Here is a 25,832-nt window from a genome sequence, read left to right as displayed (position 1 = left end):
ACTTGGTCTCCAAAAACAAATCATACCTGATTCCAGAAAGAAAGATGCTCTGTTTTGCTGTATTGTTCAATTGTTTTGTTTTGCTGCACCATCATCTGATGTGGTCAAGTAGTTTTTAGAAGTGGCCAGATGAGTGTGGCTCCAGCAAAGCAGTATGTACTGTGTACAGCCAGAAAGTTTCAAACCAGATGAACACACAGAGTTAGTGAGCAGTTTCAGGGTGTTGGTGGGAGAGGTAACTGCTTGCAGACAGGACATGGCAGTGAGACGAATGCCTGTGTGTGTGTGAATCTGTGTGTGTCTTGAACAGGGATGTCACATGGCTGTAGTTTTCAGCAGATGTCACATGACACGGGGTGTGACGGCGGGGATGCACATCCTGCAGCAGCACTCCGCCTTGTCCTCCCACACATGCAGTCATACGAGCCAGAGGACACACACACAGACACACACTCTCCCTATCTGTTTCTCTCTGTCTCTCTCTCTCTATATATCCCTGTAAGTTTCTGTAACTGTGAGTGCATACATAATGAACAATCAGTCAGTCTGTAATGACAGAGTCATTGGCTTGTTTGATACTCTTGTTTAGTCTCTAGTGGGCAGTTTGTTTTTGCCAGGCACTAATGTTTTTCAGCAGTCAAAGTAGTTACACGTCTGTTGGCAGTTATCTGGGAGAGCACAAGTGAGGGCAATATCAACAAAAAGAACCCAATGGGATTGTATAACTGTATGAATAATGGTCATCACCAATTGGTGTTTGAACTGAGATTTATTTCATAGACCCCAATAGTCAGCAATCAGTATGTGTGGTGTAAAGGCATTTTTAGGTTGTATGCCTTCAAAGCTTTGATGTCTTTGAAAAGACAATCCACTGGAGCAATGTCGGTGTGTTCTGAACAAGTCCGATATCTTACCACCATCTCTTGGGTATCGTTATTTCACTTTAAGTCTTTAGATATTATTTCACATATCTCTGAAAGCTGCGATGTGGTAGTTTTCTGGGGCAGCCGTGGCCCACTGGTTAGCACTCTGGACTTGTAACCAGAGGGTTGCCGGTTCAAACCCCGACCAGTGGGCCACGGCTGAAGTGCCCTTGAGCAAGGCACCTAACCCCTCACTGCTCCCCAAGCGCCGCTGTTGTTGCAGGCAGCTCACTGCGCTGGAATTAGTGTGTGTTTCACCTCACTGTGTGTTCACTGTGTGCTGTGATGTGTTTCACTAATACATGGATTGGGTTAAATGCAGAGACCCTTTTTTTTTCCCTCACGGGATCAAAAGAGTATATACCGGAGCCCTGCTTGTACTGTCGTCTCTTTCGTGTATTCGTATCATCTGCTTTATGATGTGTTTTTTGTATGGCCTGCCTCTGTCTTATTTGTTATATGTTATATGTTTGCTTCCCACTGGTCTCTGTAAAGCACTTTGGTTGATGCAAGTCATGTTTAAACGTGCTATATAAATAAATGTGATTGATTGATTATACTTATACTTGCTGTTTCTCTAAGACCGCATTATTTTCAAAGATTTTTGTATATCTTAAAAACTGTTCCTTCTGACTCTTCTATACTCTTATCAAAGAAAAATACAGTGTGTGAGCGATGGGCACACTCCAAACTGGGACTGTGGCCAGAATATTAAGATCATGTATATCTTTGTGGCCTGTGTACTTTTTTTAGACTAATAGGTGGATGAATTAGTGTAAAATTACTGAAACACAAAATAATACCAGAAGTAGTGAATGTCATAACTATAGAATGGACGGAGGCCATTGTGAATGCATACTTGTATATGGGACCAAAATGAATTGGGATTTTACGAGACATACTGTCTGACTAGAAGTATCGTTGGTTATACATGAGTATTTCTGTGTGAATTTGTACTTACTGAGAACATGATACACCCATGATAATGTATGTATGTGTGAATATGGTGTAGGGCTGAATAAACAACGGTTGATATGTTGTAGGGCTCGGCGATATATATACCAAAATCCATATCCTATATTGTTGGCTGAGTGGCGAGATAAAATACTGGTATTTTCTACAAAACAGATTAAATGTACAGTTGTCAAATTCACATGTGAAATGTCACTCACACTTTGACTGTGATCAAAATAACATGCATTTAATCAATAAAAATACATAAATAATATTACATTTCCCTGAATGCTTTTCAACAACAGATTAAAATAGACCCCAGTAGAATTCTAGAACCCTGCTGATTCCTGGAAATATTGAAGCCCCTAAATTAACTAAGCCCCTAAATTAACTAGCTAAGTGTAGCAGAGATGTCAATTACAAGTTCATGTCTATTAAAGGTATCAGATATTTTAAATGATGAAATGTATTGCTGTGACATTGTTTTGCAAAATATGACTTAACTGCATCAATTGTTTGATTTCATGATATTTCATGAATTGGAAAATATTGTTTTTTGTGATATGGTATATACCCGATATTTATTTGCTCCGTGGCAACGTGACCTATATTTATTTAGGCCTACTTTTTATGCTCATTGTCAGTAGCAAGCCTATAAATGCACTCATTAAGGATCTCGGAATCACAGACAAAATTTGGAGTAGCTGAATCAATCAGATTCTTGGTAGAATGATTTGGCCAGGCACGTGTGTACGAGAAGATCTCATTACGTGTTAGGGTTAGCGCATTAACCCTTTTGCATGTGGATTCCAGGAAGAATGACTCAAAAGACCAATGATCATAGAATTCTTCCACAGTCTTACAGTCTTCTTTGTGTGTGTGTGTGTGTGTGTTTGTGTTTGTGTGTGTGTTTTTGTGTGTGTGTGTGATTTTGTTGTGGCTGGAAACCTTTGTTCATCTCTGTGTATCAGTTTAAAGTGTCTTCATTTGATATTTTGTTCAAGTCATTTATATTGTATTTATATCAGAGCTTTCTGTAATAATACCACATGCTATCTTGACTCACACTAGACACCCTCATCTGACCATCACATTAATCCACTTAAGTTGACTCTGTTTATCTGGTGCTATCATACCAGTGGTGACCCTGCTGTCCACTAATTTGTGTGTCCATGGTGCCGGTAATACCTAAACGAAGCTCTTACGTACAGGTCTGTCCTGGACTCAAGACACACGTCTGCCTGGAAATGGTGTGCTGGCAGCTAATCAATCTGAATCATTCTGTCTCGGCAAGGCAAGCATGTGCTTGAAAATTCCTATCAGCATATTACATGCACTGTAGTCTCCACAATAGGCTCTGTTTACATGCCGTATAAAGACAGAACTGGGCCTTGCTGAGGAGAGGCTATCTGACAACAGGTTGAGCCGTGAAAAAAAAAACTGATTTGAAATCAGACTTTGCATGAAATTTGCTCAGCATTACACAGTGGATGTTCCATTACTGAGAAAGATAATGACTTAAGCATTCGAAACCAGATGCACATGTTGAACTGAATACAAATTAACTCCTAATAATTCTATGAAAAAAGGGGACCAATTTGAACAACTCATCGCACCCCCCCCCCCATCCCCTCCCTCCATGTTTATCACACAATCCATGGACTCCGCGGCTGGGTGTGTGAGTTATGCATCCTTTAACTTTGACTCACACTCAGACCATCCCTCTCTCCTGGTCCCCTCTGTGCAGGGCCCTTCACCCCCCTTCCCTCTCTGGTCCTGTAGGCCCCACGCACATGGAACTCTCCAGACCAGGTCCAAGCAGGACAGGCCATGACAGCAACTCTGTGGAGGAGGCTAGCAGGCGCTGGAGACGACGTGGAGCAGGAGCAGGAGGAGGAGGAGGAGGAGGAGGAGGAAGAGGCCGGTGACTGGCTGGCAAGCGGTGAATGCCTCCATTCTGGGACTCCTCTGTCCTCCGCTCTCTCTCTCTCTCCTCCTTCTCTTCTCCTCCCCAATACCGCAGTCCCCACCGTCGAGCCTGACATTCCACTGCATGCGTGCATTAGTATGCCAGCGCGCGTGCCGACCCGCCCCCCACACACACACACACACACACACACGACGTTAGCCTACAGCTGGCTGCAATCAATATTAGCTTTTCAGACCAGACATGGCTGCCCACCCTGGTTTATTCAAAGGCCCGAAATTTAGAAGGTGTTTTTCTTTTCTTTCTTTTTTTTTAGGTAGGCCCTTTTTTTCGCCTCCCTCACAACTGGTTTTGGCAGTGGTGGCAGACGGCGTGGTTACTGTAGGTAAACATTAGGTAAGCGTTGCATCTTCATCTTGCAGCCTGCATCTTCAAGCAGGCCCCAGTTGGTGGATTATATTGAGAGCCTGTGTGTGTGTTTGTGTGTGTGTGTAAGGGTGGGGTAGAGTTGATGGGGAGTGGAGTTGCGGTCATGGCTGTGTGAAGGGCACAGAGTTCATGCTGGTCACCAGCCGTAAAAATGCCCCTTGGAGAAACACACATGAAGCCGTTTCTGTGGTACTTCAGACTCTAATGGCTGGAGGATGATGTTAACAAGAGCCCCACACACACACACACACACACGACGTTAGCCTACAGCTGGCTGCAATCAATATTAGCTTTTCAGACCAGACATGGCTGCCCACCCTGGTTTATTCAAAGGCCGAAATTTAGAAGGTGTTTTTTCTTTTCTTTCTTTTTTTTTGGGTAGGCCCTTTTTTTTCGTCTCCCTCACAACTGGTTTTGGCAGTGGTGGCAGACGGCGTGGTTACTGTAGGTAAACATTAGGTAAGCGTTGCATCTTCATCTTGCAGCCTGCATCTTCAAGCAGGCCCCAGTTGGTGGATTATATTGAGAGCCTGTGTGTGTGTTTGTGTGTGTGTGTAAGGGTGGGGTAGAGTTGATGGGGAGTGGAGTTGCGGTCATGGCTGTGTGAAGGGCACAGAGTTCATGCTGGTCACCAGCCGTAAAAATGCCCCTTGGAGAAACACACATGAAGCCGTTTCTGTGGTACTTCAGACTCTAATGGCGCTGGAGGATGATGTTAACAAGAGCAGTTTCTGACCTGACTCACCACCCTCGAAATGCCTCCCCAAAATGTGGGCTTGCAAGTGCTTATTTTCGTTGCAGTGTTTGTATATTAACAGGCACTCACAGATTGCACTCCAGACTGTGATTTTATTTGCAGTGTTAATATTAGAATCTAGCAGTCCTCTCTCAGTTGAAATGATCAAGAGAATCACAAACTCTGGAAGAGCAAATTTCAGGATTTGTCTTTGCACACTCTCTCACACACACACACACACACCCTGATTTATGTTAGATACTCATTGTGGTATCTGCCTGTATTTTTTAGAAGTAGCTCAGTGTCATAAATCACTCTGATTACAGATGGCTACACTCATCATGTCGGCCATGCTAACTTGCAAATCCATAAGGATGTCAGACTGCAAAAGATCAACAGTCAATAGCTGAGTTGAGTTGGGCTCATCCTTCCACCATGTACACAACTCTCTCTCTCCCTCTCTGTCTCTCACACACTATTTCTCTGTCTTTTTCTCTCACTCACTGCCTTTCACTATCTGTCTCCTTCTCTCTCTCACCTCTCTCCTCTCTCTGTTTCTGATGTGTGAAGATGGAGAGAGAGAGCAGGACTGAGTGAAGATGGGGTTGGGTGTGGAAAGAGAGGGCTGGTCTTGACTGGGCTGAAGGAGGTGGGGTGTGGTCCGGTCTGGGGCGTGCGCCCCACTCAGCTCCTCCCATGCAGAGGGGTGGGTGCAGCACGGCCACAGGCACGCTGGAAATTAGGGGTCTCCCTGAGAGCTGTGGGGAGGCGCTGTCACTATTTCTGTGGACCAGACCCTTTCCACGAGGAGCCGCCAACCGCGGCGTGATGGCAGACACCACGTGTCTCTCTTTGTGTCTCTGTGTGTGTGTGTGTGTGTGTGTCTGTCTGTCTGTGTGTGTGCATGTGTGTGTGTCTGTGGATGTGTGTGACTTGTGTGTGCACACTCATGCTGTGCATGGCTGTCTGTATGTCTGCCTTCCAGCTGCAGGACTGTCACTATGGTTTGTCTGTGTGGCTGTACACATCCGAGAGCTTAAATGTACATCGGTGGGTAGGACGTACCCACTGCACTGTGCGCCATATGAGTGCACGTGTGTGTGCATTTCTATTTTGCCCCCTGTGGTACAGTGTGTCTGGAATCTACGACTGTGTTGTATGACTGCGAGGAGAGTCTCTAGTGTGGCTTTTACAATTCTCCTCTCCATTCTTCCCCTCTCCTCTCCTCTTCTCCCCTCTCCTCTCCTCTCTTCTCCTCTCCTCTCTCCCCCTCAATCCCCCCTCACCTCTCCCATCCCATCTACCTGGTCCACTACAATAACTCTCCAGTTTAGGCCACGGAAGCTACAGGACGCCCAATCTTCTCATGTTCTTAATTAATAACTTTTCTGGAAAGTTATTCTTTGTTTAGAGGTTAGGTCTCCTAAACCTAGTGCACCTCAGCTGGATTTCTAGCATTTCTTTCCTGGTTTGTGTATGTGTTTATTTGCACACGACAGTCAAAGTATTCAGCAGCATATTTGTAGTTGCATAGATAATGGTAATCGCTTAGCGGTCCAGTCATCGTCACCATAGTCGAGGTAGGCTATTAAGTGACTGAATGACCAAAGCAACCATCAGTCTGCACCTCTCAGAATTGATTCCTCCCCAGTAATGAAAAAGTACTGCATGACTGAAGCAAACAGCAGCGCTCGGAGTGGGAGCATATTAGTTCTGTGGAATGGTAGCAATGCGATAACAGCAAGCAGCTCCCCTGCTGTCATTGTTGTCATGTGGGTGTCTGTTTGGCAAGGCTTCCGTCACTGTCAGGACCTCATTGGTAGCTGTGTCTATGCTTGATTTTGAAATGATGCGGAGTCCGGAATCGTTTTTTGCGATGCATCTGGTATATTTTCTTCTCCAGCCGGACTTGTCTCAACAGCGAGGTAGTGATTTCTCACCTCTGCGCAGTATCAGATTGAAAGAGTAGGAGGAGTGAAGAAAAAGAGATCCAGCTATTTCCGTCAAGAAGACCCCTCATTATGCTAAGGCAGCACAATGGGGCAGCCGTGGCCTACTGGGTTAGCGCTTCGGACTTGTAACCGGAGGGTTGCCGGTTCGAACCCTGACCAGTAGGCACGGCTGAAGTGCCCTTGAGCAAGGCACCTAACCCCTCACAGCTCCCTGAATGGGATCAAAAGAGTATATATACTTATACTTAATGCTGCCCCAGGAGTTTAGTGTGACCTGTAATGTGTTTAAGACCACTTAAGACCAAGCCACTTGGAGCTCAAACTCATACTACATTTTGGGTGGATGGTGTTGATCAATGTAATAACAGCACAATATCCCCGCCTTGAACAGGCTGTGTAAAAGCTCCAAGAGAATAATGTGTGTGCGTGTGTGCGGAGGATAATAAGTGAGGGAATTGGGCTTTGTAAAAGTGCATAGAGAATAGTGAGAACAGTGAGTGTGTGTGTGTGTGTGTGTAATTGGGAATTGGGCTTTCCCAGATCTGAGTTCCACTGTGCCTCTCCTCTCCTTGGTGTATTCCTCTGTCTTCCAGCACAGACGTCAGTCAGTAAGCATAGCCCTCCAACCTCAGGGACTTTGACTTCCTCTCTTACACACTCACACACTTTTACACACTTACACTAGGCTGCCAGCGTAGTTTAGCGTGCTCTTGAGGGCACCCCAAACAGAAATGAAAATGTAATGAGTGGAGAGGAGAACAACCACACAGGGTTAATTTTTTAACCAATGCGTAACCTGTATGTAAACTAAACGCTAACTACAGTGTTCTGGAAGTGTGATACTGGAGGCTGCTGGGCGTCTCAGTGAGGGATGTATTACTCTGCACGCACGCACACACAAACACACACAACACACACACACACACACACACGTCCAGAACTAGCTTTGTGTGGATTAGCTCAATACCAGCACAGAGCAGCATGAAGGACTGATGCCAACACATTTACAGCAGGATATAAATATTGCAAACGACAGAAGTCCAGGATGTTTTCGCTCCGTAGTCTTTGAGTGTGTTGTCACAGTGATGGAGTTTTTGTCGGCTCCAGTTTTCGAATGCTGCTGCTGCTTCCCTGGTGGTGTAGGAGGAGAGAGGAGGAGACAGTAGCGTGCTACTGTCAGCTCCCCTGCACACGGCTCTGCTAAGTCCTCCCAGAGCACAGCCACGCGGGACCAGAGACTCCCCTCTGCTCTCTCTGCTAACCAAAGAGTTTCGCATTCAAACGCACAAGGAATGGATGTAGCCTAAATCAACGCCCCCCCCTCTCTACCTCTTCTTTCTCTCACCCTCTCTACCTCTCTTCTCTCTCCTATTCTCTTTCTCCCCCTCTACCTGTTCTTTCTCTCACACTCTCTACCTCTCTTCTCTCTCCTATTCTCTTTCTCCCCCTCTGCCTGTTCTTTCTCTCACCCCTCTACCTCTCTTCTCTCTCCTATTCTCTTTCTCCCCCTCTGCCTGTTCTTTCTCTCACCCTCCTTGTAAATAATAGTTCTTCCCCTATCTATATCTCTCTCTCCCTCTCTTTTTTACTTTCCCTCTCTTTGTCTCCTCACTAATTCACTATCTTAATAATACTCATGTACCTCCTCTTTCTCTCTCTCTCTCTCTCTCTCTCTCTCTCTCTCTCACCCCCTGTCTAGCATCTCTTCTAGTCCCTTTCCCCTGCTGGTCTCAATGCTCTTTAAATCTCTCTCCTGGTCGAGTAGGCTCCCTCATGTTAATGCAGTTGTTAACAACTTGTGGTCGGGCGGTTAGTCTGGCTTCTGGTCAGGGAGTGCTGCGCTCGCGCCGTGAGGAGTGAGAGGAGCTCTCGGGTTAGTGCTGGATGAAAGACAAAAAACTATATCTGATTGGTCTAGCCGAAAGCTTGGCACAGTAACTAAGGCAGCATTTTGGATAATATTTTCTTGTTTGCTCTCTTTGTCTCTCTCTCTCTCTCCCTTTCTCTCGTTCTCTCACTCACCTTTAAAAATAATATGATAAAATAATTCAGCTTCTGTTTAAATTTGCAAAACATAAAACCTGCATGGGAAGGCTGCAGACTGCTTACTGAGATACAACAAATGCCTTCTGGACAGATGAGATTATTGGCAATGCTGATTCTTTTTTAAAGGCTTTTTGATACCATGAGCTTCTAGTTTGTCAGTTAACTTCAGTAGCTAGTGAATAAATAGCAATGTTGTCCGTTTCATTACTTTATGGCCATGTAATCATTGGGCTACTAATGTGTGAAGTCATCTCAGAGTTCCTAATGTGTGCGAATGCAAACAGAAAAAAGCCCCAGGAACTGTAGTTCTAGTGTAGCCTCTTCACTTAGTTCGTAGAACTGTGTTCCTAGAACTGTTGTGTCTGAATGCACCTTATGTGTGCACGTGCCTGCACCTTTTCTTATCAGATACTAGCTATTGCACAGCTGCTCCGGTTAATGCACTCACAAAGGATGGTGATAGGCTCTACAGTATTTATTGAGTGTCTTTTTAGAGGATCATTATATGACAGAGATATTTCTGTTTTTTATGTTTCCGTGCCTTCACATGACGGCAAATAATTTCACTGCTAAGATAAGAGAAGTGCTAAGAGCAGGAAATAGTTTATGGCAAACTTACATTTGTGCCAAATTATGTCACTACACTGTAAAAAGTTTAACGTAAAATTTACAGCAAGTTGCTGGCAGCAAATAACCAGCAAGTTGCTGTATTTCACTCTACAGTACACCTACTGTATATGAAATCACAGTACCTATGCCTGATACTGTAAATGCAAACTACAGTAGTACTACCAGTGCTGTAATGTATACAGTATTGAATTGTCTACCGTATTTTTAATCACAGTACTTATGGATCATACTGTAACTTAGTACAGTAGTAATACCAGTGCTGTAATATTATATACAGTAATTTTGGGAAATTCATATCCTGCTTTATCTACAGCCAGGATAAATTTGACTAGGCCTAGGTATGGTTTAGGCTACACAAACTTGCATAAATAACCATTGACAACTTGTTATCAGTTTGAAAAGCTAGTACATTTATTCACTTTTTTTTTCGTTTAGAAATTCTCGTGTGCTGCATCCTAACGTTAGACCAACGGTTGCAGTCAGCCTGATCCACCACCGGTAGCAGAGTGAAGCAGCAACTAGCAGAAATAGAAGAAAAAAAGATAAACAGTGTTAGATAACAATTTTCAACTGAAACTGAAGGCTACTTACAAGTGAAACTTTAGAATAATCATGTATATATATACTGTATGTTTTGAGTTTACTGTCAAAATGCCAGGCTGAAGATGGTGTTAGCATAACTCAGTTTACGCAAGGGTATATTTAGCTGCTAAGCGTTAGCCAGCTGGGTGAGCTCATTGATGATGTTTGCTTGCAGCAACACATAGCCTAGATATATGTACTGATTACGATGAGTTAACGTTACATAAGTTAGCTGGTAGCAGCTAAACCTCCACGTTAACGTTAACCAGCAGCACATCATCTTCAGCCTAACATTGTGACAGTAACATACTAGGCCTAGCGAATGTTTTATATAAATTATATGAAAATAATAAACTATAACTTACTGAGAACTAAGGTAGGCCTAATATAAATGAAACTGCCAAAACGTTAACGTAACATAAAACATTAACGTTAATGCCACCTTCACAGCAACAGCAACTATGATAGCTAGCCTAACGTTACTTACTTAGCAGAGTTGATCCAACAAGCATGGATGAGTTTGTAAGTTAGACAGTACAACGTACATAGACTGTACACATGCCCGAATTTAATGTAGTACAATTTCACAATGAAACATTAACGTTACATAAATAAATGCTTGCTTACCATTAAGGTGGAGCTGCGAACTTGACAGAGTGCTGAACACCGTTGGTCTGACTGACTGAACTGTTGCTCAAAATGATCTCCCAGCGCCCGGACAGTTCGAACGTCGTCGCTTGCGGTTAACGCGTTCAATCACCACGTCAAAATTTCCCAGTAAACCATAAATCCATGACTGTTCAATATCTTTTCAAAATGATGATTTGGATGGGGAAATCAACATAATATCAATGTCACCTTCTATCCTGGAGCTTAACTTTGTATTTATGTGCAAAAGAAAACAGAAACTCCAACTGATTTTCCGCCATGTTTTTTTCAAAATTTTCAAAAAGCTGACAAGTGAGGGAGGAGTCAGATTTATTACTGTGTTATGATTCGCGAGCAAATTTTTATTACTGTAGTTTGACCATTTTTTGACCATAATTCATAGCTTAAACTACAGCAACATACTGTATTCACAAATACAGTTCACATTTTTCTCAAAAACAGCAGTGATGCTGTGAAAATCACAGAATCTTGTTACAGTGTAGTACATTATAGTATAGTTGTTTCTGCTAGTTTGTGAGAATAAGAGTTCTGTTAAATTGCATTGTCTCCCTTTTTAACATGGATAACTGAATGAACTGAAGTCTCAGCATGTCAGCCTACAGAGGGATGACTGTCATCCTCTCTAATCCTCCTCTCCTTCTCTCTCTCCCTCCTTCCCCTGCTTCTCTCCCTCCTTCCCCTTCTCTCTCTCCCTCCTTCCCCTGCTTCTCTCCCTCCTTCCCCTTCTCTCTCTCCCTCCTTCCCCTGCTTCTCTCCCTCCTTCCCCCGCTTCTCTCCCTCCTTCCCCCGTTTCTCTCGCTCTGCAGGAGTCGGAAGATCCAGATCCGGAACATCCCCCCTCATCTTCAGTGGGAGGTGAGTATGTCAGCTTTCTGCTCAGAGGGGTGTGTGTGTGTGTGTGTGTGAATGCGTGCCTGCCTGCGTTTCTGTTGTTCTATGTGTGTGCATGCACACATATATATAGGTGTCTGTGAATCCCAAACCTGACGGTCACCTCCCTGTAAATGACAGACATGTGTTTCTGACATCACACTGACCATCCAGACCAGATGTCCTGCTATCATCTTTACACACAAAACCACCACACCCCACGCTCCAACTCCGTTAGCTTTTTACTGAGCGAGGCTTGTTTAACTCCACAACTACGTGCGACTGCTGTTGTTGCCCACAACCTGTGTTGCGACTGCTGTTGTTATCCACAGCAAGGTCCTGGCTCCAAGGCCATGGCAGTACAGTGTGAGCATGTCTAAGTCATCACCCCTCCGTCTCTCTCCTCTAACTCTATCGCACTTCCTCTTGTATTGCCATCTGGGTCTTTGTACTGTCCATAGCTGGCTCCGTTGTCCGCTGTTCTTCTCATACCTTTCTGTCACTCTCCTCCCCAATATGCAATATGCAGTGTTGCTTTGGGGAGCTTAGCACACACACACACAGACATACACACACACTAGAGCTGAAGATGTTTGCCCGAACTCGACGGGACCCGTCGGGTTTGGGCTTAATTTCTATCATTTCACGCGGGCTCGGCCCAGGCTCAGGCTTGCGTGGTAGGCTAAATGAGCGGTCAGGTGATGCGTTTCCATTGGCTGCGAGAAAGATGTAAAAATGGAACGGAGGCTGGCCTCTGGCGATTACGTTTTAGTTGCCCCGGCAAAACAAACAAAAGTTTTGGCATGTCCATAATGAGAATAATGAGCCAGTGGGTTAGCCTATGTGAAATCCAAAGGATGTAACATTCTGCAGAATGACAGGGAATTCGTCGCTGATAAGGCATGTTGATCAACGCTTGTCCACACCTGCCAGTGCCCAGGATCAACCTACAATCACATTGTTTGTTACAGCAACAAAACCCAACCCTACAAATGGTTACGGAGAACAAGTGTCAGCTTTCGCTGTAAAGACATTAGGCCTTTTAATATCGTAAATGGCGAGGGGTTTGAAGAGCTGGCGCAATAACTAATTAATGTCGAGGCTGCGTATGGGAGGGTTCCTGCAAACTTCAGAGTGTAGAGATGTTATGATGTTGCAGAGGACTTAGGCTATTTTATTTCTTTGTTCCAACTTCCAAGTGACCTAGCCTACGTTAGTCATGAATAAATTATGTTAAAAAATGTATAAATGAAGGACTCATTCTTGACAAAAAGCAAAAGAGCTGCGTGCGTGCGGACATTTGAATAATGTCGGGCTGTAAACGGGTTCGGGCTTTTAAAAAGCTGTCAGTCTCGGGCTCTAGCTTGAGCTCGGGCTGATTTCTGTCGGGCTCGGGCCTTCTCGGGACTTTTAAGGCCCGATTACAACTCAAACACACACACACACACATATAGTGTAATAGTACATAGCCAGTGTTACTGGTAGGGTATGGATTTCCCACATGACTACCATGTGTCTTTGCTATTGCTAACCCCAGGGGTTAAAGTGGGGGGGAACGGGGAGGAACGCAGTTCCGCCACCTCAGATAAATTAATAATAAATATATTCTTTCATACCAACGATATAACGCGATAATATTGTTAAAATAAATGGTGAGTTAATTTTTCACATGTACAGAGGTGACCAAGGAAGCTAGCAATTCTTGACCAAAAACTATTGCTTCACCACGATCAATATGTTGTCCAAAGGGGAGTCATTTTTCCCCGTTGCACCAACACCGGATTTTAGGGTTCCCCCACCTGCCAAATCCCACTTTAACCATTGGCTAACCCCTCACAACTTTAACAAGTCAAAATATGCAAGTTGCTTTGGAAATATACTTGTAGGCCTACGCTCACATTCACATTTGTCATTATCTTACCTGCATACACAGATATCTGGAAGAGACTACGAATGCTGACGGTTGCCAAGACAACTTGGATCATCTTTTGTTTTTAGTCAAGCACGACAATGTCTTTGTCCCGACAGAGAAGCAAAGTGAAGCCTGGAGTGGAATTTGGAAAGCAGCCTCCAGGAGAACATACATCTCACCCCTACATCTCTCTCTCTCTCTCTCTCTCTCTCTCTCTCTCTCTCTCTCCTGTCTCTCTTTGCTCCAGGTTTTGGACAGCCTTTTAGCACAGTATGGTACAGTCGAGAACGTGGAACAAGGTAAAAACCTCCTTCTTCTGCTTCACGCGTGTGTGCCTGTCTATGGGGTCTTTCATGCTAGGCTGTCTTAGGCTGCGAAGTATGTGCACACAATGTTGAAATAAGCTGTCATTATGTGGCTAAATGGGCTCTTAGCCACAGCTCTATGTCTGAAGTCATTTATCTCATGCAAGATTATAAGGGAATGTGATTTGGGTTATGGGATGTTAATCCATCATGTTGCTGACGTTGGTGTCTATGCGTAAAGTTAAATGAGTAAAAGTTTTTTTGTGACATAAAATGTGTGTACTTTTTGCATGTTATACAGTGTGAATGTTTGTATGCATATATTTGTGTATGTGTGTGCAGGCATCTGTGTGTGCTCGTATACCTGGGTGTGTTTGTGAATATGTGTCTGTGCATACATGTTTGTGTGTGCGTGTGTGTGTGTGTGTGTGTGTTTTTACACGTGGTCATGAGCGCGCATGAACCCTATGCACTCTCCCAATAATGAGCGCTGTGTGGCGGTGCGGGTGGCGTCCAGTGAGGCCGGCAGGCTTGAAGTGGAGAGAGAGAGACGGGAGAGAGGGAGACGGAATGAGAGAGAGAGAGAGAGACGGAGAGATGGAATGAGAGAGAGAGAGGGAGAGAGAGAAAAAGGGAGAGAGAGAGATGGAGAAGGAGAGTGGCAGCCAGCCAGCCAGCGGTAATGTGTGTATGTGTGTTTTGCAGGGAGGGAACAGGGAGGGAGATGTAGGCGCCTGCGGTGTGTCTCTCTGCTTCTCTCTCTCTCTCCTCCTGCTCCCTCTCTCTCTCCCTCTCATACACTCCCTCCTTGGTCCTCTCTCCCTCTGCCTCCTTCTACAGCACTTTCCAACACCATCCCGCTCTCTCTTGTGTCTGACCATCTCTCTCTCTTTTTCTCTCTCTCTTCTCTTCCTCCTCATGACCATCTGTTCTACTTTCTCTCTCTACCTACCTACCACCACTGTCTGTCTCCTTGTCTGTCTGCTCTGTCAGAATTGCCCTCTCTCTCACATTCAGGTCCACTCCAACCCCATAGTGTCCGGTGGCGGTCAGCACTCTGGCTCAGTGCATACTGCTAGCTGCCTCTGTGGCTGTGACAGGTGATACATGACAGCTGAAAACCAACCATTAAACATGGCCACCAGGCCTATTAAGACGCTGCTGGGGTCGGATGACTGGGTACTTACCAAAGAGAATACGTAGGTGGAGCAAGATACTTCATCAGGAGCCACTTCCGGGAACCTGGACCGAATGGGGGGGGGGCGCAGGCAGAGCAGAGGCAGCGACTGTTCCATTCAAGTCTATGGCCATAGCTCAGAATTTCACCACATATGCTAAGGTCTTTGTTCTATAGAGTTAGGAATGTGAATTTTAGGCACGGTTTCATGATCCTCAACCCCTTCTAGTATACGTATATATATACTCTTTTAATCCCATGAGGGAAATTTGGTCTCTGCATTTATCCCAATCCGTGAAAATAGTGAAACACACTCAGCACACAGTGAACACACAGTGTTCGACCTTATATCAGGTGTGTGCCTGTTATTTATTCTGCTGCTGTTGTCCGGTTGCTACGTACAGGTGGAACGTCATCAATACGTCAACGACACGCTTCTTTATGCAGACAGGAATCGATCCCCATTTCGCGTCCATAGACATGAACTACGACGAAGTATCTTACTCCGCCTATGTATAATCTTTGGTACTTAATTACGTGCTGTGGACAGTTCAAGCCTTTGCACACTTTAATTGCGGTTCTTTAGTATAGATTAATTTGGATGTGAACGCATTCATCTGAGTATGTCTTTATCTGAAGGTCTGTATTGTGCTTAATGATTTTGTTTTTGTGTGGATCATGGGCAGTTTACTATGTTTTTTTTTTTTGTAGGAACTTAACTTCTTGTTTGATTTCTCAGTTTTACGTTTGTTCACTATTCAGATGGTGTTCCACTGGTCCATTTCAGTGCCTCCATTGCTTTCATCTAAAATTACATTTGGTTTTGTAAAACTCCAGATTGTACCTGTCGTCTACTCTTTTTAAGTAGATTATTTGCTGCACCTCCCTGTCATCCCCGTATCAGGGTGTGTTTGTGTGTGTGTGTGTGTGTGTGTGTGTGTGTGTGTGTGTGTGTGTGTGTGAGAGAGAGAGAGTGTGAGGAGATCTATCTGAGGTGTCACCTCTGATTGATCGCCGTGCTGTTCTAGACGTTCATCCAGTTTCTCTCCAAGAGGCTCTGTGGAAAATAGACATTGACGGATTTAAAAGCTGAAAGTTACTTAAACCCTTTTTTCACTGTCCAGAAACTGAACAAAAAAATTCTTAGAACAGACAAAACTCAGAGATTTGATCTGTTGTTGTTGTTGTTGTGCAGACTGTGAAACAGACAGGCCATAACCAGTCTCCACCTGCTCTGTCTCTCCCTCTCCAGCAGCTGGCTGCTCCTGGCATAATTAACTCCTGTCTCTTGTGTGTGTGTGTGTGTGTGTGTGTGTGTGCTTCTCTGGTTCTTTCCTAACATCTGCATGTGTGTGCGTGTGTTTATGTGTCATTATCTGTATGTGTGCACACACTGATGATTGCAGATGAAAATCGGTTTATATGTGCATGCCCACAATTCTGTGTGTGTGTGTGTGTGTGTGTGTATGTGTATTAGAGTGTTTACATACCTAAGCATGTGTGTGTGTGTGTGTTTGTGTTTGCATGTGCGTGTGTGTCACTCATAAATCGAAGTTAATTTCTCAAAGCACTTGTAACAGCTGGGCAAGTAGCTCCGCCCTTACCAGTTTTAGCCCATGCTGCGACTCCATGTTGGCCGCTGTGCTTAGGGCTCAATCATTAGCCCAGTGCCTCCCATACACAGGAAAGCAAGAGAGAGGGAGAAAGGAGAAGAGATGGACAGAGAGAGGGAGAGAGGGAAAGAGAGAGGAAGAAAGGAGGAGAGATAGACAGATAGAGGGAGAAAGGGAGAGAGATGGACAGAGAGAGAGAAATGAAAAGAGAGAGGGAGAAAGGGAGAGAGATGGAGGGAGAGAGATGGAAAGAGATGGGCTTTGATCTCGGAGAGCGCTCTCTTTTTCATGGTGTGGTCGTTGTCTGGTGGGCCTGCGGGCCCTGCCTCAGTAATGACCATTATGGATGAGGACGGCAAAGTGGCCCTCCACATCACCGTATGAGGCTGACAGTTAAGCTGTGGACTTGCCACATGAACAGATGTGTGTATGCACACAGGCCAATGTTTAAATGTGCTCTCTCTCCTCTCTCTTCCTCTCTTTCTTTATATCTTTATATCTCTCCTCTTTCTCTCCGTCTGTCTCTACCTGCAGTCAACACTGACACAGAAACAGCTGTGGTGAATGTCACATACGCAACAAAGGAAGAAACGAAAGTGTAAGCCAACTTGGGAGCGACTGTGTAAAAGTCTGACTCTTTTCATTTTCCACACATCTCTTTTCACATTAATTAAAAAAATAAACAAATTGGAGCAATCCAGTTTTGTTTGGTTTAGAAAATCACTACTATTTACTTTTGTTATTGCTATTGCTGTTTGTATTTAATGATCAGATTAATTCATCTGTCATCATGTGGACTTTCCATGGGGTGAAGTCCCCCCTCTGTCTTCATCTCATCCTCGAGCCTTCGATCTCCCGTTTGTCACCAGAGCGATCGAGAAGCTGACTGGACACCAGTTCGAGGACTACTCTTTCCACGTGTCCTACATCATGGACACGGACGCCGCTCCGCCACCTCAGCAGCAGTCTCCGCGCCTGCGTCGGGGCGGACGCTCGTCACGGGAGCAGGATGCGTCCTCACAGCCCGGTCCGTCGGGCGGACTGGCCTCACAACGCCACAAGGCCCAACACGACTTCCCCCTGCGCCTGCTCGTGCCCACGCAGTTTGTCGGCGCCATCATCGGCAAGGAGGGCCTCACCATCAAGAATGTCACCAAACAGACACAGTCCAAGTATGTGTGGGTTTGCCCATGTTGTCCAGTCTCCTCATCATCTATGTCAGTGTTTCTCAAAGTGTGGTCCGGGGATAACTGGTGGTCCGCAAGCTATCCCAAGTGGTCCGCGCACAGACGTGGTAAAATATTATATAGATGAGTTGTTTGCAATATTGAACCAACTTGTATGTTAATCCAAACAGTTAAAGCTTTGCCAGTTTAAATCATATGAATCCTCACAAAAACTCCACACAATAAGCAAGGTGCAAAGGCAATAAGCAGGTGGTTCAGTAGGCTATTGTGTAGACTGTTAAAGTAGATCTACTCTTCTTTTTAACTAAGTGGTCCGTGAGTTTGTGTTTAATTGGTTAAGTGGTCCTTGGTCTGAAAAAGTTTGAGAAACACTCAGGTTTGGAATTTCACCATTTTAGGGGCAAGGCCACTTGGCCTTCAGTTGGGCATATTTGGTGGGGGCCACAAAGGCCACATGTCAGGGCACCAAAGCCAAAGTTAACTATACAGTAGTAGGCTATAAAAATGATCAAAGTTGTATTTAGCCTAGCAGTAGACCTGTATCACTGAAACATTACAAAAACATGAAACAAGACATATTACATAGAACTGTAAATCATCTGATCATCTAATATTTACAGATATCTAGGCTATATTGAACATGTATTTTATATTTGGCCTGTTATGAGATCATGTATTGAACAATTTAAGCACAGCTCAGCTTTAAGAAACTCAAAAAGCCTACAGTAGATGCATGCTTAGCATTTTGTGATTATTAAGGCTACTTTCACAAACTCTTAGTCAGCTGTATATCCTCTGATTTTATTATTTACCGATATCTAGGCGATATTTTTAACATTTATTTTGTATTTGGCCTGTCTCGCGAACCGTTCACCACAGCAATTAGTGGCTAACATCGTTTAAAAGCTGAGAAAAAACTCTTTCATGTGATGCGATACTTGTGATGTCTGTATGATGAGTAGGCTACTTCAGGCGCGCCTGCAGGTGTACGTCCGTACGCACTGTGCGTACCATCAGGCTACTCAACAGCGAGAGAAAATGTCCCTTGCGTGTGTGTGTATTCATACCAAATTGGCCTACCATACCTTCCCAACTATGCACAGTATCCCATTAGCTGTATGCCATCAGGCTATTTACCATTTTCTATTACGTAAAGTTAGTGAACACGTTATCAAAATTAACGTGCACACATTTTGTTTGAGCAGGAGAGAATACGCACGCAGGCACGCAATTCACCCCTTGCAAGTGACGTCACGTTTTGTTCGCGCCACAGCAAAATAGCCTAGTGGACGCAAGAACACGAATCAAATCAATGGGTTGTAATGGGACATATCGCACAGCTAGGAGATTATAGTGAGATTTAACCGTAACCAGTAAGATATATTTTGGTTTGTTTTCTTTGTGTTTCGGGAGTATTTCAACCACAATTGCATGCTTATCTCCTCAGTGTATGAAGCACAGCAGCGGTTGCTATAGCAACCATAGACTCTGAACAGGACGGCAGATAGCACTTAGGCAAAGTCTTTGACAAGATCTGAATGTAAACAGATAATACCGTTCAAGTTTTTTTTTAATTTCCTTTTTCTTTCAATTCTTTAACTTAAGATGTAAGAAGTAAGTTTATTCGCTGGGCAACGTACAAACTGACGAGTTACATTAGCCCTAGCACTATGAGCTACGATAAACGTTAGCTAGAATAGCTAGCTTCTAAGTGTGGCAGCTAGTTATTATTTCATGTTCTGATATGACATTCTTAACGTTTTGACTATGTTACAACTGACAAAAGCAAGACAAATAAAGTAACCAAATCGCTTTGCAATATTTTAGTCCAGAAATACTTATGGGTGTTCATTTACCATAATGTTAATTACAGTAGCCTAAGGTAATGTTATCTCCCCTTGCTGTTACCACCAGTTTTAATAACTTTACATTTGCGATCATGACCCATTTCATCTAACAACACCACTGGCATCTTCTTTGACTATCAGACCCCAAACAGCAATACATTGAACTACAAAGATGTTATAGTAATGGTGTTCAGTTCATCATAATCTTTATGACATAATGTATTTTGCCGTCTGTCTCCCATCTTTTTGCCGTCCAGCATGGAGCCGTCACGTGACTTAAGTCACGAGTCTGCAAGGGGTGAATAGGCTATACTTGTTGTTTTCTTTTGCTCGGCTATCTATATATGGTTATCAGCACACAATGTTGAGCTAATTCACTGACTCAATACTCATCATGGATATCACAAGTTTTAAACAACGAAAACAGAAAGGATGGAGGCAGCAAAGCTAGGAGTTATTCCAGATGGACAAGAACAAGGTAGGCAATTGGTGTGCTTGTCAGAACGTTAGACTGCACTAAAGTCAGACGTCAAGTTACGCTAGAACAAAACTAAAGGTAACTTTAGTCTGTATAGGGCTGTATCAAGTTGTCCAAATGAATAGGTCATTGTAGACTTTGTCGTTGTATTATTGCATGTGGATGTTGTTATGTATGTAGGCTAATGTTTTGCTGACTGACCTAAAACGGACAATATTTGTTCGCGGGGTGAATTTGCGGGGCGGGGGGGGGCGTCAGAGTTGAGTAGCCTATGCTTTCGGACAACGAAAGTTTCGGACAACATGACCCTTTTCACAGAAATGGTGTATAAACAAAGGTCTGATCTCTGTTGCTGATGGCATCCTGACATTTAATTTGTGATATGTGGGGCTGTTCTCTCTCTCTCAGGGTAGACATCCACCGGAAGGAGAATGCCGGAGCGGCGGAGAAGCCCATCACCATCCACTCCACCCCCGATGGCTGCTCTGCAGCCTGCCGCATGATCCTGGACATCATGCAGAAGGAGGCCAACGACACCAAGGTGTAAGTCTCCACCACCGACCGTCCACTCCACCAAATCTGTGTCTGTCCATGAAACACAATCGCCCACCATGGCGTGATGGGAATTTCTTTTCACTGATTTTAAGCAGTGGTTTGAGCTGTAATGTTCATCTTGCACAATGAGCACTTGCACAGATTCACATTAAAGGAGTACATAACGTGTTTACTTGCACATTTACCACTTGGTCTGGTTTGCAAGGTTGTTTTCTGGACGTTTTAAATTGATACTTCATCAGGGGCATTCTTTCAACTCAAGGCTACCCGGTTTTGCAACACCCATACAAAAAGTTCTGCACCGTCTGGTAAACTATCTCCGTCTTCACTTAAGCCCATTGCCAACCTATCCATGGCATTCCACAATCACATCAATCAATCGTTTACCCCAGCTTTGCAAGAAGCCTAGTTTAAAGGCTTCGTCTTAGAGGAGGTGGTAGCGTAGTGGCTAAGGAGCTGGGCTAGCATGCAGTAGCCTAGTAAGTTGTGGAACCAATTCCTGACTTCCACGGTTGTGCCCTTTGAACAAGGCATTTAGGCCAATGGCCCTTGTAATATAATTGACATATGTAAGTCACTTTGGATAAAAAACATCTGCTATACGAATAAATGTAATTGTAAATATCTCTGATTCTTCTCTGGACTCACAGAACGGAGGAGATCCCTTTGAAGATCCTGGCTCACAACAGCCTGGTGGGCAGGCTAATTGGGAAGGAGGGCCGGAACCTGAAGAAGATCGAGGAGGAAACGGGGACCAAGATCACCATCTCCTCGTAAGTAGCCCTGCTCCTCCTCTAGCTATGCGTGCTCATTAGCACGAGGCTAATTATCCTGATATTAAGGTTTTGTGGGCCTTTGTGGAAAATGCTGCTTGCTCACGTTGACTAGAGTGCTTTATGTGACAGAGCAGCAAATTAATTCAATAAATCATTTGATGTAATTGCCATAAACTCTCGGAGAGTATAAACTGCCACCCACTTTACCAGCTTGTGCAAGCTTATCATCAGCATTCGCAGAGTAGCAGAGTCACTCACAGTAAGGCCCAATCCCAATTCTGTGTCTCATCCCTTCCCCTTAGTTTTGCGCATTCACGTGTAAATATTAGTGTCAGCACAGGGGAGTCTGGACTGTGGCCAACCTTATTAACTCTACCTTATTCCACTGCTTGGTTGAATTTCCCATTGCCCTACGTAATTTAGAACGACCATTAACCGTATGTTATTTGCACACCTATGAAGTAGATCCATTTTTTTGGCCGTATCACACATGTATTAATTCGCCGAATTCGTTGTGAAGTTTAAATGAACTGTCACCTTGCATCCGAGCTGTAAAGAACAGAACATTGCAACATTGTAGCATATGACGGTGGTGGCTTTTAGCTAGATGGATGACAGCAGGCTAAGTAAAATAGCGATGTTTCAAAGCTAAAGTTCATCAGAATCTTGACAACGGGAGAGATAGAACTAACGACTGGCCTTTGGCCGTAGCAACCAAAGATTCTAGAGCGCTACGCTCTAGAATCTTTGGTAGCAACCATCCATTTAGAACTAGTAACGGCAGTTTGTCCTGTTGAGTTGAGAAATTAGTTGATATGTGTCGGAAGAAATTAGTTCTACAAACAAGACAGTTTTAGCGATTAAAACATTTAAATTGCAACAGGAAATGAACACAACGCAAGTGGAATAAGCGGGATAATGGACTCCACAGTGGGGCCGTTTTACAACATCGACTGTGCATTAACTTCTGTGGACAGACCACCGTGTCGTCCATTATCCCTTACACATGCGCTAGGCCTGAGGCTGGTCAGCCAATTTAACCTGCACTGATTACAGACATTGCAGTTCTCTCTACGCACTGTCATAAATTGGGGGATCTGCCCATTCGGGCCATGTTTCTGAGTCCTCATCAATGTGGCCTAATGAATGGCTCTGCGTGGGCAGTGAAAGTCTTTTGAGTGAACAAGTCCCCCCAATTACGAGGATGCCACTGCCGGCTTTGACGAGGTTGTCCCTCTGCAGCCAAGCCTCTCTTGAAGAGTTTTATTAAACTCTCAGCTCTGCTAGTGGCCCCTTGTCTCTGTACATTGTCTCTTTCCTTCCTTTTGACAGTTGATTGTGTCATACAGACACAGAACCTTGAGTTTATGCAGACTTAAAGATGCGTGGGATGGGTAGAAGTGCTCCCCTTTTCTCAGCACAAGGAACAGACTTTTAATCTCACAAACTTCTCTCTCTCTCTCTCTCTCTCTCTCTCTCTCTCTCTCTCTTCTCTCTTTGTCTGTCTGTCTGTAGATTACAAGACTTAACCATTTACAACCCTGAGCGGACCATCACAATAAAAGGCAGCTTGGAGGCCTGCTGTAAGGCGGAGGTGGAGATCATGCGAAAGCTGAGGGAAGCCTACGAGAATGACATTGCTGCTATAAACGTGAGGCCTCAAGCACACTGTCTCTCTCTCTATTCTCTCCTTCGCCCCCACCTCAATCCACTTGCTCATTCTCTCTATCCCCTGAGCGATGGAGATGTGTAGGGGGCTCTGAAAGGGAGGGTGGGTTCTCAGGTCTCACTGCAGAAGAGAGGATGGATCCTCCTGGGGCTGGTCTTCTCACAACTCCTCCTCACGCCTGGGCAGAGTCGTGCTGTCCTCTACAACACATGCTTCACAACCTGCAAGAATACACTGTGAAGCTCTATGAGATAAATAAGTTGTGGGGAACATTTCCATAGCATTTGAACTCTCTCCATCTATATGGGTTTTAAACTATTTACACAAATTCCATATAGCTGATCTGCTAGTTTTCAATTTCTTAATAAACTATGTCCATGGGCTTATAACGGAGCTGTCCTCTTTAGAGTACAGTTAACGCTGGAATCTGCAGTTGTGGTTGTTTCATAGGCTTACTCAAACATATTTCAGGTTCATTATAATTCATGACTTAGTTGTGTGTTCAGTTGTCTGTGCAAGCGGAAGAATGTGTGTTGAAAACAGCTATACAATGCAGCACATGCACCATTTCTTGTCACACACACACATGTTTCTCACCCACACACACACACGCACACTCATACCTACATAATACTCTTGACGTCAATGTCCCCATTTCCTATATCATCAATACAGCCCCCTGGAGAATTTAAACTGAGGAGTCCAGCAGATTCCAGTTAGGCAGCATATTAATTTTCTGCTGTTTTTTATATGGAATAGCTGTCCGCCCATCCGTCATGCGGGAATAATGTTTACTCAAAGATCAGTTTAGTGCGGATTAGATATTTAATCAGCCTCTTCCTCCATTACTCACTCTTCTCATTGTGTCAGCGGACGGTGTGAATTCCCCCATCTCTATACCACACACATGGGCTGCAGGGACACTTCATAGAGAGAGAGCTGCCTGTCTATTGATACTGGCCGGCTCTCTGATGAGGTCACTGACAGTGACACCGGGGTCGGAGTGGTAAGGGGAAACGTGATTGAAACCTATTGCAGGGAAGACGTCGTGCGGGACGAACCGGATTCGTAGAGTGCAGCGCTGCCGGGGTAGTTTGTGTGTGTGTGTGAGTGTGTGTGTGTGCGGGCGCGTGCGTGTGCGTGTGGGGCCACCTAGCGCCACTGCAGAGTCACTGCAATGGCTGGGCCATGGCGTCAGAGAAATGAGCTGAGAACGCGGGAGTGGGCGGAGGAGGGACAACAACACACACACATAACAAACACACACACACACACACACAACAAACACGCGCACACACACACGCGCGCGCAAGCATGCCGCCCGGCGCCTGACTGGTTTTTGTTTTGTTTTGTTTTGCTTTGCTTTTGCAGTGTTTTGTTTACTCTTTGCATTTCCTCTCCTCCTCCTCCTCCTCCTCCTCCGTCAGCAACAAACCAACTTGATCCCGGGGCTGAACCTCAACGCCTTGGGCATCTTTTCCACGGGCCTTCCAATGCTGCCTCACGCTGCCGGGCCTCGCGGGGTCCCCCCTGTGCCTCCTGCGGGATACAGCCCTTTCCTGGTGAGTCTGGGGCGGGCGGGGTGCCTCCCGGGCCCCAGGGAGTGTGTGTGGGGGTCGGGGTGGGGTGGGGGCATGCGGGCGGGTTGCCTCCGTGGATCTGTCCAGTAGTGTGAGGAGGGGGAGCCATATGGGAGGGAGAGTGGATGAGCCGGTGATCCTCAGAATTCCCCTTCCATCAGTGCGAGTCATGAGTCATACACACACTCACACTCTGTAGCGCTCACCAGAAACTCTCCCACACACACAATCCCAGAGTCTTTCTGTTATTGGTACACGCTGTGTGTGTGGCCCGTGGGGAGCTCTTTGGTGTGTGTGTCTGGTGTGTGCATGCTTGACACCAGTTGTCTTTCATTTATGTACTTCATCACTGCATTCAGTGATCTACTTGTTGTTGACCCCTTCAAGGGATCTGTTTCTTTGTTTGTGTCCACAGAGTCCCTCGTCACATCTAAGTGGCTTATACGGAGTTCCTCCAGCCAGTGCCATTGCCCACCAGCACACGGTCAGTCCCCTGTCCCCCTTGTGTCTAACACACACCAGGGACGTGTAGACACTCCCGCTAGCCAGTTAGCTCGTTTTTGTTAATGCTGTGGTGTGGAGCACTTTGAAAGCGGCCACACTGGTCATGTAGAATGCTTGTAGATCACAGTGAATAGCTTTCCGTGCATTATTGTCTTGCCGTGTTAGTATTTTCTGTTGCGTTTTTAAGGTCAAGTTCTTTTGTTAATTAGCTGTCCACACTCCTTCATTAAACCTTTAAGAGCCCCTCTAGTTAAAGGCGGTAGGAAGAGAGCCTGCAAGCAATAACCTTGTGAGCCCTGATTGTAACATCCAGATCTGGTACAATAAAGTTTATTGATGTTACGTTCAAAGAAAGCCCTCTTTTTTTACCCCTCTCTGATTCGTCAGACATTTATGCACATGTATTCATTCATTCACTCATCAGCTCATTCAGCTACTTATTTGCATACAATTTTTAGACAAAATGAGAAGTGACGGCTAGATTAGCTGGAATTATTATTATTTATTTATT

The 25,832-nt window shown here is 44.8% G+C and overlaps 1 protein-coding gene across 2 annotated transcripts in view; it reads left to right on the top strand.

Annotated features, from left to right (window-relative positions):
* igf2bp2a (insulin-like growth factor 2 mRNA binding protein 2a) overlaps window positions 1-25,832 on the top strand; it is a 54,832-nt gene that overhangs the window by 18,392 nt on the left and 10,608 nt on the right. For both annotated transcript variants that reach the window (XM_048239209.1, XM_048239210.1), the window contains 9 exons: window positions 11,655-11,703; window positions 13,878-13,929; window positions 17,260-17,323; window positions 17,595-17,897; window positions 20,646-20,780; window positions 21,443-21,565; window positions 23,084-23,219; window positions 24,665-24,799; window positions 25,233-25,301. In XM_048239209.1, the coding sequence (XP_048095166.1) occupies window positions 11,655-11,703; window positions 13,878-13,929; window positions 17,260-17,323; window positions 17,595-17,897; window positions 20,646-20,780; window positions 21,443-21,565; window positions 23,084-23,219; window positions 24,665-24,799; window positions 25,233-25,301 (1,066 nt within the window). The remainder of the gene's footprint in view (window positions 1-11,654; window positions 11,704-13,877; window positions 13,930-17,259; window positions 17,324-17,594; window positions 17,898-20,645; window positions 20,781-21,442; window positions 21,566-23,083; window positions 23,220-24,664; window positions 24,800-25,232; window positions 25,302-25,832) is intronic.

Source organism: Alosa alosa, chromosome 3 (genome assembly GCF_017589495.1).
Source record: "Alosa alosa isolate M-15738 ecotype Scorff River chromosome 3, AALO_Geno_1.1, whole genome shotgun sequence".
Lineage (NCBI taxonomy): Eukaryota > Metazoa > Chordata > Actinopteri > Clupeiformes > Clupeidae > Alosa > Alosa alosa.
The sequence above is the reverse complement of the archived record's forward strand: the minus strand, read 5'-3'. Positions and strand labels throughout refer to the sequence as shown.